The sequence below is a fragment of the Hypanus sabinus genome, chromosome 12 (assembly GCF_030144855.1).
Source record: "Hypanus sabinus isolate sHypSab1 chromosome 12, sHypSab1.hap1, whole genome shotgun sequence".
In the NCBI taxonomy this organism is placed as follows: domain Eukaryota; kingdom Metazoa; phylum Chordata; class Chondrichthyes; order Myliobatiformes; family Dasyatidae; genus Hypanus; species Hypanus sabinus.
In genome coordinates, this window is record NC_082717.1 from 30669251 (window position 1) to 30684899 (window position 15649).

At 40.9% G+C, this 15649-nt stretch overlaps 1 protein-coding gene across 4 annotated transcripts in view; it reads right to left on the reverse strand.

The window, feature by feature from the left end:
* Window positions 1–15649, reverse strand: part of LOC132402741 (tetratricopeptide repeat protein 7A-like) — a 245947-nt gene that overhangs the window by 44828 nt on the left and 185470 nt on the right. For 3 of the 4 annotated variants that reach the window (XM_059985708.1, XM_059985710.1, XM_059985709.1), the window contains one exon: window positions 11710–11912. In XM_059985708.1, the coding sequence (XP_059841691.1) occupies window positions 11710–11912 (203 nt within the window). Of the gene's footprint in view, window positions 1–7766; window positions 9441–11709; window positions 11913–15649 lie in introns of all 4 variants that reach the window. The other variant, XR_009515057.1, reaches the window with a different exon arrangement.

Sequence of the window (15649 nt, forward strand, 5' to 3'; positions counted from 1 at the left end):
CCAGTTCATCCGGGATCCAAGATGGAATGAGTCCTAAGGGTTGCAATGCACAAGTCCCATAGACTAGGGGATTCCCACCTGGGATCCACAGTCCCCTTGTTTAATCGTACTGGTTCATGGCATAAAAAAGGTTGGGAACCCTTGCTCTAAATGATAGGGACAAATCTGTACCCAGTATCATCCTCGTCCTGATGAGCATGTGGATGAATCAGTCTATGACTGGAACCAAGGCGTGCTGGATACCAGTGTCACTGTGTGCACAGGTTCCACCTTTCTCTAGTGTTGTGCAGGATCAGGCTGGCCCCACTGCCATGTCAGCTGGACATTGCCACACTAGCTATTCTGCATGGAAGAAAATATTCCTGACAACAACTAGGGCCACAGGTTCATCAGGCTGCAAACCAAGAACTTGATGGATACCCTGGGCGGAATGTCCAACTCATCTGGCAGAACGTCCCATTGCTAGAACACACTAACAGAGGAAAGCCACAGCAGTCAGGTCTCTGGCACCAAGCCTGCCTCTGTGACTCAGAAGGGAAGGGGGAAGAAGAGGCACAATGTGGTGATAAGGTATCTGTTAGAGGAAAGGGCAGAAGGTTCTGTGGGCAAGAACGAGATTCCCGGATGGTATGTTGCCTCTCGAGTGCAGTCCTCAGCATTCTTGAGTGGGAGGGTGAACAGCTAGAGGCCACGGTCCACGTAGGTACCAACGATAAAAGGCAAGATGTGTTCTGCATATGAAGTTCATAAAGTTGGATGCTAAGTTGAAGGCACTGACCTCTAGGGTTGTGATCTCAGGGTTGTTACCCATCATGCCACAAGCTACTGAGGCCAGAACCAGGAAGATTATACAGTTTAATATGTGGCTAAGGAGTTGGTTGGGAGGGAGGGCATAACACTTTTGGATCATTGGGCTCTCTTCCAGAGAAGGTATACAGTAGGAACAGTTTGCACCTGAACAGGAGGACAACTAATATCCTAGCAGAAAGGTTTGTTAATGCTGGATGGTGTGGTTTAAACTAGAGTTTTGGGGCAATAGGAACCACAATGCCAGAACAGATAGTGAAGGGGTTGAGGAGCCAGGTGTTAAGACATCAGACAAGGTCAGGAATTAAAAGGTTAAGCATGGTGCGACTAGTGTCCAATGCTGCGTATATTTCAATACAAGTATCGTAGGAAAGGCAGATGAGCTCAGGCATGGATCAACATCTGGAATTATGACTTTGGAGCCATTAGTGAGACTTGGTTGCAGCATTCTGGGGCATAGCTGTCTTAGACGTGACAGAGGGGAAAATTAAAGGAGGAGGGGTGGCATTACTAGTCAGGTAAAGTGTCACGGAGGTGCTCCATCAAGAAAGACTAGAGAACTCGACTGTTGAGATGTTATGGATGGAACTGAGAAATAAGAAAGGCATGACTACATTAATGGGGCTATATTACAGAGCACCCAACCGTCCAAGGGATTTAGAGGAACAAATTTGTAAAGAGATCACAGACTGTTGCAAGAAACATAAGGATGTTATGGTAGGTGATTTTAATTTATTGACTGGGAATCCCATTCTGTAAAGGGAATAGATGGGGTAGAATTTGTGAAATGTGTTCAGGAATGTTTCCTTCTTCAGTATGTAGAGGTCCCAATGAGAGAGCGTGCAATACTGGACCGGCTATTAGGGAATGAAACAGCAGGTGATATAAGCTTGTGTAGGGGATCACTTTACATTCAGTGACCACAAAGCCATTAGCTTCAAAGTAAATATGCAAAGAGATAGGTCTGGCCCACTGGCTGAGATTCTAAATAGGAAAAAGGCCAATTTTGATGGTATCAGAAATTATCTGGCAAGTGTGGATTAAGACAGGCTGTTTTCTGTGAAAAGGTGTACTTGGTATGTGTGAGGCCTTGAAAAACAAAACTTTGAGTACAAAGCTTGCATACACTTGTCAGAATAAAAGGTAAAGATAACAAGTGTAGGGAACCTTGGTTTACAAGAGATATTGAGGCCCTGGTTAAGAGAAAGAAGGGGGTGCAAAGCAGGTACAAGCAGGTAGGAACAAATAAGGTGCTTATGGAGTATAAGAAATGTAAAAGAACACTTAAGAAAGAAATCTCAGGGGCCAAAAGAAGACCTGAACTTGCTCTAGCAAACAAGGTGAAGGAGAGTCAAAAGGGATTCTACTGATCTGTTAAGAACAAAAGCATTGCAAGGGACAAAAATGGTCCTCTGGAACATCAGAATGGTAATCCATGCATGGAGTCAAAACAGATGGAGGAGATCCTAGATAAATTTTTGTTTCTGAGTTTACTCAGGAAGCAGACATAGAGTCTCCAGAAGTGAAGCAAAGCGGCATCAACTTCATGGACACTGTACAGATTACAGATGAGGAGGTGTTTACTACCTTGTGACAAATCAGGGTGAAGTTCCCGGGGCCTGACAAGGCGTTCCCTCACATCCCATGGGAGGTATCTGCAGAAATTGCAGGAGCCTCAGTAAAGATATTTAGATCATCCTTTGCGACAATGGAAGTACCAGAGGATTGAAGGACAGTCAATGCTGTCCTGCTGTTTAAAAAAGGCTCTAAAACAGAAACCAGAAAATTGTCGGCCAGTGAGTCTGACAGCAGTTGTGGGAAAGTTATTGGAAAGTGTTCTAGGGTACTGGATATACAAGTATTTAAATAGACACGGACTGATTAAGGACAGTCAGCATGGCTTTGTGCATGGTAACTCATGCCTAACTAATCTTATAGTGTTTTTCAAGCAAGTTATAAGGAACATGGATGAAGGCAAGGCAGTGGATGTTGTCTACATAGACTTTAGTAAGACATTTGACAAGGTCCCACATAGGAGGCTGGTCAAAAATATTCAGTTGCTCAGTATTCAGGATGAGGTAGTAAATAGGATTAGACATCTTATGTGGGAGAAGCCAGAGAATGGCAGTCAGAGTTGCCTCTCTGCCTGGAGGCCTGTGATTAGTGGTGTATCACAGGGATCGGTGCTGGGTCCTTTGTTGATCTGGATGATATTGTGGTTAACTGGATCAGCAAATTTGCGGATGACACCAAGACTGGGGGTGCAGCGGACAGTGAGGAAGGCTATCGCAGTTTGCAGAGTGAATAGGCTGAAAAGTGGCAGATGGAATTTAACACAGATAAGTGGGAGGTTTTGCACTTCAGTAGGACCAACCAGGTAGGTCTTACACAGTGAACAGTAGGGCTCTGAGGAGTGTGGTAGAACAAAGGGATCTGAGAATACAAATCCATAATTCATGGAAAGTGGCATCACATGTACATAGGATCGTAAAGAAAGCTTTTGGAACATTGGCCTTCATAGAACAATGCATTGAGCAAGGGAAATGGAAAGTTAATGAATTTCATGACATATGTCAATGAAGTTAAACCTGATTCTGATGTTATGTTGAAGCTGTATAAGAGATTGATGTGGCCTAGTTTGGAGTATGTGTGCAGTTTTGGTCACCTAACTACAAGAAAGATGTAAAGAGTACAGAGAGAATTTACAAGAATGTTGCCGGGTTTGGAGGACCTGAATTATAAGGAAATATTGAATAGGTTAGGACTGTATTCTTTAGAACGCAGATTTAAGAGGAGATTTAAGAGGAGATTTGATAGAAGCATAAAAAATTATGAGCAGCATAGAAAGGGTAAATACAAGGCGGCTTTTTTTCACTGAAGTTGGGTGGAACTATAACCAGAGGTCATGGGTTAAGGGTGAAAGGTGAGAAGTTTATGGGGAACAAGAGGGGAAACTTCTTCACTCAGAGTCATGAGAATGTGGAATGAGCTGCCAGCACAAGAGGTGCATGTGAGCTCGATTGCAATGCTTAAGAGAAGTTTGGATAGAAGGGGTGTGGGGTCTATGGTCCCGGTGTAGGTCAATGTGGGTAGGCAGTTTAAAGTTTCAGCATAGACTAGATGGGCTGAAGGGCCTGTTTCTGTGCTGTACTTGTCTACAGTGTACACTGTTGTGACTGTGATCAAAGTCACTGAAGCTGGTAATATCAAAGTCTTTATTCAGTACAATAAGCAGGCAGTATTCTGGAGACACTCTTGGGTAGAGGTTCACAAACACAAAGGTACATCACATTTTAATGCTGCAGGAACTCAGCAGGCCAGGCAGCATCTACAGAGAAAGGTACAGTTGATGTTTCGGACTGAAACTCTTCGGCAGGACTGGAGAAAAAAAGCTGCGTAGTGGATTTAAAAGGTGGGGAGAGGGGAGAGAGAAAAATACCAGGTAATAGGTGAGACCTGGAGGTGAAGGAATGAAGTAAAGAGCTGGGAAGTTGATTGGTGAAAGAGACACCAAAGAAAAAGGGGGGAGGAGCACCATAGGGAGGTGATGGGTAGGCGAGGGATAAGAGGATGAGAAGAGGTGAAGGGCGGGGGTGTGAGGAGCATTACTGGAAGTTTGAGAAATTGATATTCATGCCATCAGGTTGGAGGCTACCCAAATGGAATACAAGGTGATATTCCTCCAACCTGAGTGTGGCCTCATCATGACAATGGAGGAGGCCACGGATGGACATAGCGGAACGGGAATGGGAAGTGGAATTAAAATGGGTGGCCACTGGGAGATCCTGCTTGTTCTGGCAGATGCTGCCTGGCCTGCTGAGTTCCTCCAGCACTTTGTGTGTGTTGCTTGGATTTCCAGCTTGTGTGGATTTTCTCTTATTTATACATCTCATTTTTATACCTTAAATGAATGGTAATAGGTGATTCAATACAATTTCAGTCGTCACAATGACATTGTTTACTTCAATACTTTTGGTTGACAAATGGTTCCTTGAGATACATAGTGGAAGCACTTTGTAATTGTAAGACACCTCTGAAAGTCCAAACGCCTTTGGGAGAAACTAATTAAAACAAATATTCTAAAACCTTTTGATAACAGACAGACAGACACCTAAACTGACTGTTGTCAAGGCTGTTACTGAGTACACAAAAACTACTGATTGCCTGTAACTGTGACCATGTTTGATATGTTGAGTGAGAACATCAGTCTGGTCTGCCAGCTTGCATCAAACCAGGCAACATGGGCTAAGTTATTGTCTTAATGTTTGGCTCTTCTATATGCAATCTCTCAGTGGGGCAGCCTGAACAAACTTACATTCACGATAAGAACTGAAGCCTGGTTCTTATTTGAATTAATATCTGCTATATTTACACAACTCCAGCATACACCCTAACACCCATCTACAACCACCAAAAGCTCATTTGATTAGCAGCGGTAGGAGTCCTCCCAGTCAGGTCCTTCCTGTATGACAGGATTATCACTTCCAACACACAACTCCCTCAGGACGACTGTGATAGGGACGAGATGGCTGCCTACCTCTTTGCAGACTGGGAATTTGCCGAGAGAGAATGGAGAAGGACCTTCATCATAGTTCATCCCAAGTAGCTGTGTGAGAGAGGGATCTCTGATTTATGGGCTGTACCCAGAGACACATACAGGGACAGGTATCAAACACTACTGTCTTCAACTTGATGAAACACTCTCTTCGGTCTGCTCAAAACTTGATGGTCATCCAGGAAAGCAAGGTGACCATAAGGGAACGCATATTGCAGGCAGCATGAATACATACTGAGGAATGCACTGAAGTATTATCATAGGCCAAATGTTGTTTCTGTGCTACAAAACTCCTTGTAATTGTCAGCCAAGGTCACTGTAATTACAGAGTCTCTGTAACAGTAAATCAAGTTACCTTTGCAAACTTTACAGTATGTAATGTCATTCCAATGAAAAGTCAGCCAAGTACACACACGTTGTACAGATTTAGGAGAGGAGGAATGCGGGTGGGGGGTAGTGGACAAAGAATAAAACACCATCTCATCCTCCTGCCCCCATCTCTCACACAATAGGTGGTATTTCATTTCCATTTTGTAACCACCGCCAATATGCACAAAGTTAACATTTATTAAAGGCCACATTACACAAGTATAGCCAATCCTAAGTTTTAGATTTAATTCTGGGAGTCTGAAGTCGAGCCTCACAGTTTTCACTTCTATTCTCTTAATAACGTTGCAGCCTTATGCCTCTAACATTTAGTTTTGAAATAGGTTTACTGCGGGTATGAGGAAGTTGTATATCCATTGTGCAAGTCTCAACATAGATATCCATTTGTGAAAACCAGGCAAATGACTCAAATCAGATTAAAAATAAGTAATTCTTAGATGTCTGAAATATAACACAAACTATGCCTCCAGTTGATTTTTAGAAAATTTGACAGATGATAATTCAATATATTTACTTTGTTACTGAAGCAATTCCAAATTCTACAATATTACAGCATTACCATATCAGTTCAGATGTTCTACAGTGTTCCCATATCTTGGTAACTTTTATAATTCTCCTCTCGCACTGCTACAAGAAAAATACTGATCGGTAACAGGTTTTACAAGTGAAATATCTAGCCAGCAAATTCTCTACACAATCTGTATTGATCTTTTCATTTTACCAGTACTACTGTGCATGGCACACTGTACACTATAGAGCAATTGATTTGTTCCTAGATTTACCCTCTTCTTACCATTCTTACTACAACTAATATCCACATTGATTACACTTTCACCTGCTGTAACCATTTCTTAGTTCAAATGTTGCTTCCCAAAGCCTTTTTATGCACTGTCTACAGCGTTCATATTCAAGCTATTATCCTGCTCTTTATTTCAAATATATTTCACAACTCCCAAAGTGAGTATCCAGGAGTGCTTTGCAATCAGTTAAGAACATTTAGAAAAAAGACACAGGAACGAATGCACACACAGCAGTAATGTGAATGTAACCGGTTAGTCACTATTTATGGTGATGTTGAATCTGTACTTAATCCCTCTTTCTTCCTTTTTCCTTGTCAAATCATATTAGTAACATCTAGACATCATGGCAAATGAGCAATGAGGTCATTAACAACAGGAAGCCATGTCCCAGGAAGTGAAATCCAGAATCAGGTCTGCTTTTGTTAACCTGCATCGTTCTGATTATGGCTTCACTGTTCCTTATGATTGAAAAGAAGTTCAATAACAATTCAGTTTGTTTTTAAAGAGAATAATGTTGAGAGAACTGAGAATTTTAGAAGATTTGACTATACATATTCAGAACATTCAGCAAAACACTGTGATGCCACTGGTTACTTTGGACAAAAGTTGCTCCACATATTATCACTTCAAAAGACTCTCAAATGTAGTCACGTAGCAGATCAAAAAATGTTCCAAATTAACTGTTTGAAGGCTATTTCACAGAGTTTCAATATTAAGGTTATCCATACCCGGTTATGCAATGCAAGAGGCATGCGCTAATTAATAGTATGTTTATGTGAACTGTCACAGGCATATGAATCTGAAACATCAGCCAATTTATTGGGACTAATTGAATGGAAGTGAGCTAAGCAAGTAAAATGTCTTCACAGCATCAGGGAAATGTGGCTGCTATCTCCACTCAAAACAAAATCTGCAGCCATCTTCCATTTGTCTCTTTCCATGCTTTAGCTATTGATGATTACAAAGCAAAATATCAAGGATTTTGGAAATCGTTAATCCTACTTAAAAGGCCTTAGATCAAATAATTTCACTAACAAGAAATATGTCATGGTTCCAAGTAACTTACTTTCAGAATTTTTTTTTAATATGATGTAACAAAATTGAAAATCAGAACATGCCAGAAATACATATCCAGGTCACCCAACAGCTGAAGCAGATTATTAATTTCAACTTTTGATGTAAGAAGAGAGGTTCCAATAAAAAAAAGCTCAACTTACTTTTCCATTCTTCCCAGATCCTGCCAGCCTTATTGTGAATTTGTGCCTTCCCTCATTTTAGTTGACCAGCGCACACAGGCAGTTCAGGTTCAATTTATAATTCTACAAACTATTTGAAGAATCTTGTCTCCAATAAGCAGCCAACATTGACCTGCTTGCAACCTTTCCTACAAAGTATGACTAAGCTAGCTCCAAGAAAAACATTGTAAGAGCTGTCTAGAAAGTAAAATGCCCTTCAAAACACTAATGAAAAGCTGGTGCAGCTTGCTAAATTATCCTCCACTGGCTTCTCTTGGAAACAACGATGCATCTAAAGATACACAATCCAAATTTAGGATGTTGAAACACTTGTGTTAGACTTTTTGTTCTGCTGTTTCAGAGGATATAGGCACTCAGATTCACAAGTTATTAAAAACAGCATTTCAAACTGTATTCAGATGTAAAAATTGAGATGTAATGATGGATTTATAAAAGCCTTATCAAGGCTGCAAGATCACGTGGAATTTGGGGCTTGGTATAATTGGGAGGATATTGGACATCAAAGGAGCTGCCCAGATTCACTGGCACGCTGCTTGAATGAAAGCACATATAAAAAGAATGATTCACATTAAAACAGAATGGTAGCTGTTTTCTTTCGGGCAAGGAAGATTACAGAAGGATTTGAAGGAAGTGTTCATTAAGTTTTGACTGCAGTACATCAAAGTAGACCCTGTCCAATAGTTTTGACAGCCTTGAGATGGTGAAATATTAAATGCAGGACATTTGGACCAGACAAGGGAAAAATAAAATTACAATCACCGGAGTATTTTAAAGCTAGAGCTAGTGTCAGAAGCAATATTTAATAATATCTTAAATATGAAGTTAAAGGTAAAGAGAAGTTTGATGAGGTGTAGATGTTCAAGTGTAATTAGGCCATTACTGTTCTGGAAGAAAGCTGGCAACCACTTGATTGGGCCGAATTGCCAGCATTTGGTAATTGACCATAAATTCTCTCCCAATCCACAGGTTGGTCTCCCTTCCATTCCAATCACACTGAAAGATATGGTAACCTCTGTTAACTTTTATTTAACCTCTCTTATTAAAACCTAATTTGTTCAATTACAGAAATTTGTGACTTGAGAGTTAATTGGTATCCTGAGAGTTATTTGATTTTCGTTGACCTAAATTATTGTATTGAATATATATCCTAATTGGCATCAGATGCTATGCACTAAATAAATTAGGGTTTGTTCATTTTACCACCTAACAGCTGTGGTACTAACTACATAGAAAAAACAATCACAGATTCGATTTCAGTCTTGTCTGTGTTTATTTATCTCAGAGGAGAATATTCTAATATTGATTTCATGGTTTCTAGCTCAGATAAGGAGAGCAGGAAGAGTAGAAGGGAAGAAAACAAAAGAAAGAAAATCAGGCAGGGCCTTGTTTCTGATTCCTATCTAGCCAGAAACTCAGCAGGCTAGGCAGCACCTATGCAGTGAAATGGACCATTGTTTCGAATTGCAACTCTTCATTTGGTCCAGGTGAAAGGTTGAATGTCCATTTGTCTTTGTAGACACCACCTGACCCACTGAGTTCCTCTGGTGTTGTTCTGTGTTGTATCACAGTCCAACATCTGTAGTCTCTTATGGCTCCCATCCAGTTAGTTTGGCTGGAGTTAATCACGTGTGAATTCTGCACAAAAAAACAAGATTGCTGATGGCTTTAATGGGGGGGGGGGGGGTGTTTCTGAGGTTGAGAGAGAGTGAGAAAGTGAAATTCAAGAACAATAGACAGTAGATGCAGGAGTAGGCCATTTGGCCCTTCTAGCCAGCACCACCATTCACTGTGATCATGGCTGATCATACACAATCAGTACCCCGTTCCTGCCCTCTCCCCATATCCCTTGACCCTGCTATCTATAAGAGCTCTATCTAACTCTCTCTTGAATGCATCCAGAGACTTGGCCTCCACTGCCTTCTGGGGCAGAGCATTTCACATATCCACCACTCTCTGGGTGAAAAAGTTTTTCCGCATCTCTGTTTTAAATGTCTTACCCCTTATTCTTAAACTGTGACCTCTAGTTCTGGACTCACCCATCAGCGGGAACATGCTTCCTGCTTCCAGCATGTCCAATCCCTTAATAATCTTATATGTTTCAATCAGATCCCCTCTCATCCTTCTATATTCCAGTGTATACAAGCCCAGTCGCTCCAATCTTTCAACATATGACAGTCCCGCCATTCCGGGAATTAACCTTGTGAACCTATGCTGCACTCCCTCAATAGCAAGAACGTCCTTCCTCAAATTTGGAGACCAAAACTGCACGCAATACTCCAGGTGGGGTCTCACCAGGGCCCTATACAGCTGCAGAAGGACCTCTTTACTACGATACTCAATTCCTCTTGTTATAAAGGCCAGCATGCCATTAGCATTCTTCACTGCCTGCTGTACCTGCATGCTTGCTTTCATTGACTGATGTACAAGAACACCTAGATCTCATTGTACTTCCCCTTTTCCTAACTTGACTCCATTTAGGTAGTAATCTGCCTTCCTATTCTTGCCACCAAAGTGGATAACCTCGCACTTATCCACATTAAACTGCATCTGCCATACATTTGCCCACTCACCCAACCTGTCCAAGTCACCCTGCATTCTCATAGCATCCTCCTGACATTTCACACTGCACTCAGCTTTGTGACATCGGCAAATTTGCTAATGTTACTTTTAATCCCTCCAACTAAATCATTAATGTATATTGTAAACAGCTGCAGTTCCAGCACCGACCCTTGCGGTACCCCACTGGTCACAGCCTGCCATTCCGAAAGGGACCCATTAATCGCTACTCTTTGTTTCCTGTAAGCCAGTCAATTTTCAATCCATGTCAGTACTCTGCCCCCAATGCCATGTGCCCTAATTTTGCCCATTGATCTCCTATGTGGGACTTTATCAAAAGCTTTCTGAAAGTCCAGGTACACTACATCCACTGGCTCTCCCTTGTCCATTTTCATAGTTACATCCTCAAAAAACTCCAGAAGATTAGTCAAGCATGATTTTCCCTTCATAAATCCACGCTGACTCGGACTGATCCTTCTACTGCTATCCAAATGTGTCATAATTTCCTCTTTCATAATTGACTCCAGCATCTTTCCCACCACTGACGTCAGGCTAACCGGTCTACAATTCCCTGTTTTCTCTCTCCCTCCTTTCTTGAAAAGTGGGACAACATTAGTCACCCTCCAGTCAGCAGGAACTGTTTCTCAATCTATAGAACATTGGAAAATGATTACCAATGCGTCCATGATTTCTAGAGCCACCTCTTTAGGTACCCTGGGATGCAGACCATCAGGTCCCGGGGACTTATCAGCCTTCAGACTCAACAGTCTATCCAACACCGTTTCTTGCCAAATATAAATTTCCTTCAGTTCATCCTTTACCCTAGTTCCTTTGGCCACTATCACATCTGGGAGATTGTTTGTGTCTTCCCTAGTGAAGACAGATCCAAAGTACCTGTTCAATTCATCTGCCATTTCCTTGTTCCCCATAATAAATTCACCCGTTTCTATCTTCAATGGCCCAATTTTGGTCTTAACTTTTTTTTTGCTATTCACATACCTAAAGAAGCTTTTACTATCCTCCTTTATATTCTTGGCTAGCTTATCTTCGTATCTCATTTTTTCTTGGTGTATTGCCTTTTTTGTTATCTTCTGTTGCTCTTTAAAAGCTTCCCAGTCCTCTGGTTTCCCACTCATCTTTGCTATGTTATACTTCTTCCCTTTTATTTTTATACTGCTTTACTTCCCTCATCAGCCACGGCCACCCCTTACTCCCCTTAGGATCTTTCTTCTTCTTTGGAATGAACCGATCCAGCACCTTCTGCATTATTCCCAGAAATACCTGCCATTGTTGTTCTACCTTAAGGCGAATATATTTAATTTTTGAAAGACTTTTAAAAATAACTCACCAAGTGCTCCATGATCTTTGCACTTCTTGGATTCATGGCAAGTGCTTCATCATAAAAGTGCTTGGCTGCATTTAAATTGCCGCTCACCTCTGCCAACCACCCACGCATAAATATTACATCATGTGATACGGAAAAAAGGCTTGCTGCTTCTTCGATGCAAAATGAAGCTTCTTTGGTTCTTTGTAGTTCAATAAAAAGTTCAGCTAATTAAAAAAACACAAACAAACATTGTTCAAATCCTATGAAAGAGAAGCGCACTAAAACAGTAAAAGACTTGGACTAGTTATCTGAAACGTTTTTGTCTTAGGGTTTCTCTACCCACATATTGTATTGCTGATTCCCATTCAGCACGTTTACATCTAACATGAGTTTACTCATGGTCTCTGGAGAATACAGGAAAGCTGGAGATGGGTTAGTAGCCTTATTTTTGAAGAAGTGCTAATTAATCTGACTTCGTTATGGAGGAGGGCAGTGTGGGAGAAGGAAACACCAACTTGTCAGTAAGAAAAGTTAAGTGATCAATGATTTCTGAAGTGAGATTTAAGCCCTTTGACAAAGACAGAAGAATGCCAATGACCTAAAGATCAATATTAGCAATTCCTTTCTACTCTTTCCTTTCTTTTCAGAACACTAACATTTTCTGGGTAGATAAAGAACCTGAAGCCAAGAAATTGGGGTGTATATCACCCAACTTCTGAGAGCATAAAAACTACTTTGTAAATGTTTTACATTTTCTGTGGAAGCTCTAGCATCAGAACATTATTCATTATATCATGACTGTTCTAGCTTCATTTAGTACATGGTGATGGGTACCAATTTGTACAGCAACCTTCCCCACCTACTTGGTAAATACTGGAGCAATAAAGCAACCCATAATCTTTCTCTTTTAACTTTCAGTAAAATAAGGAACAAATTCCAAACCATCAGCTGTGAGATGTGAAATAAAGCTCCCAACCAAGACAAAATCCTGATGAAGGGTCTTGGCCCAAAGTGTCAAATGGTGCTCTCCATTGATCACTCTCCATTGATGCTGCCTGACCTGCTGAGCTCCTCCAGCATTTTGTGTGTGGTACCAAATCAATGTGCTGTTTCAGAATGTAATTACTGGGTCTCATTGTATTTGCTGTATTGCAGACTTTCAAATTTGTGAACAACACAGAGATGTTGTGGTCTCTGTTTTAATATTGAGCTTGTGCCTAACATGAGGTCACAGACACTGTAGGACAATCAAAAGACGATAGCTGGGGGAGCTTTAGGTGGAACACGTACTGGTTTGTCAGACACACTGAAGATAAATGTTCCCCACTTTTCATGCATTCTCTTGTGTGTAGGGTTATCTTTTCTATGGCTGCTCATTTTAAGCAAGGAGACCTATCCTTCAAATCCCATCTCAATTCCATTGTCCAACAATCTCAATGACAGTACAGGCAGCTACTACAAAGAAATGCAAAAGTTCCATTTTAATCACAGTAATTGGGGTACAAAATACCTGATTTACCTACTTAAAAAGTGAAATGAGGACAACTCTTTTTATGTGCTTGAAATGAAGGTTGCATTACATGAATATGTGGTAGAGGTAGATGCCTTGGATAAAGATATGGTGAAGGAAAACATGCAAGTTTCCAGAAATAAGACAGGAGAATGGAACAAGTCAGTTGATCATTTAGAGAGCTGGTGTGAACACAATACCCTTTTTCTGACCTGTAACCACTCAATAATTCTATAATTGGAGCAATGAACTATGGTAACCGCTGTACTCAATTCTTTGATTTATGAAGGACACCATAGCAAGAGCTCCTCTTTATGACCCTGTCTACCTGTGATGCCACTTGCAAGGAATTATGGATCTGTATTCCCCAAACCCTTTGTCGTATCACATTCCTTAGTGTGCTACTGTTCACTGTGCACGTCCTATCCTGGTTTGTCTTCTCAAAGTGCAACATCTCACACTTGTCTGCATTAAATTCCATCTGCCATTTTTCCATTTGGTCCAGATCCCACTGCAAGCTTTGGTAGCCTTCCTCACTGTCCACTACACTCCCTATCCTGGAATCATCTGCAAATTTGCTGACCTAGTTAACCACTTCATTGTATAGATCTTTGATTTTGATGACAAAAAAACAAAGAACCCAGCACTGCTATCTGAGGGTCACCACTAGTTGATGGTGCTGAATGTTACAAATCCAATTAATTGATTTATTGGTGAACGGCAGAGGAGCTGCACAGCCTCTGTTGTAGCAAGGTCTAGGCCTCAAGCCATGGTGTTGTCTGTCTGCAGCTGCCCAGGGACAGGCATCGGAGCTGGCCACACCACCAGAGTGTTGGAGGCAGTGTGGTGCAATGTCTAAGCTGGAATTGGAGCTGCCCACACCCAGTGTTCACTTGGCAGAAGACAAGCTGCATTGTGTTTGACTGCAGACTGCTGCAACGTTCACGGACTCAGGGAGTTGGACTATACTTTTTTGTGTGTGAGTGTCCATCTTACCTCTGTCTTATATGTGCCTTGCGCTGTGTGACTGCTGGTACTCTGTTTAGCACCCTGGTGGATGAACGCTTCTTCGTTTGGCTTTATTCATGGGTATTCATGTATGGTTGAATAACAAACTTGAAATTAAATGGTGAGAGAGCTGGAAACGTTGGTATTTGGAAGACTCTGGCTTGCATCGTACACAATCACATTAGGTGGGAATATCAGATTTAAATGTATCTTAAGTATAACTTTTCTGATGAGAAGGTAAGTTTTTATATGTGTTATAAGAAGATCTCCGCATTCCTGAAACCATGACACTTCTTCATCGTGGAAGCTCTTTGCCGGGAACATAATTGAGCAAATGATACCTGCAGAGGCTCCTGAGTTAAATGAAAATCTGTACTTGAAGCTGTGCAGAATTCACAAATTATTTTCCACCTGTCCAGTTAAATAAAAAATTCACAAGCAGTAACCCAGAGGAATGTGCAAAAGCAAAATTGTAAATCTACTGAAAATTGCTCACTGACTTTTACCACTCTTTTCAATATTTGTCTTAACTTACTGTTGATTTAGTTACTCACTTCCATTTGAAGAGATTAGAATAACAAACGATCAAAGCCTCATCTAAAATGTCAGCTAATAGAATACAGAGTTTCTAGGATGCTCATAAAATTGAAAAGCACCATTTTAAATTAAATACACTGTAAGGTGCAACTCCTTCACTTTTATCTAAAATGAATTCTGTTATCTCCTTTTATTAAAGGATGTTAAACAATTGAATTATTTCTTGAGATTTGATCTTGTGATGATTGCATTTTATATCTATATCTCTATCTCTACATATATACATACACATACTCACACATAAACATATATATACAGAGCCTATAAAAAGTATTACCCGCCCCCCCCCCCAGAAGTTTTCATGCTTTATTGCTTTACAACATTGAATCACAGCGGTTTTAATTTGGCTTTTTTGACACCAATCACCAGAAAGACTCTTCAAGGTCAAAGTGAAAACAGATCTCCACAAAGTGATGTGAATTAATTACAAACATAAAACACAAAACAATTGATTGCATAAGTATTCACCCCTTCAAGTCAGTATTTGCTAGATGCACCTTTGGCAGTAATTACAGCTTTGAGTCTGTGTGGATAGGTCTCTATCAGCTTTGCACACCTGGACACTGCAATTTTTCTCCAATCTTCTTTACAAATCTGCACAAGCTCTGTCAGACTGCATGGGATCATAAGTGAACATCCCCGTCTAAAGTCCAGCCACAAATTCCCAATTGGATTGAGCTCTCAGCTCTGCCTTGGCCACTCCAGGACATCAACTTTGTTGTTTGTAAGCCATTCCATTTAGCTTTATGCTTGGGGTCATTGCCTTGTTGAATAACAAATCTTCTCCCTTGTCGCAGTTCTCTTGCAGACTGCATCAGGTTTTATTCCAGGATTTCCCTGTATTTT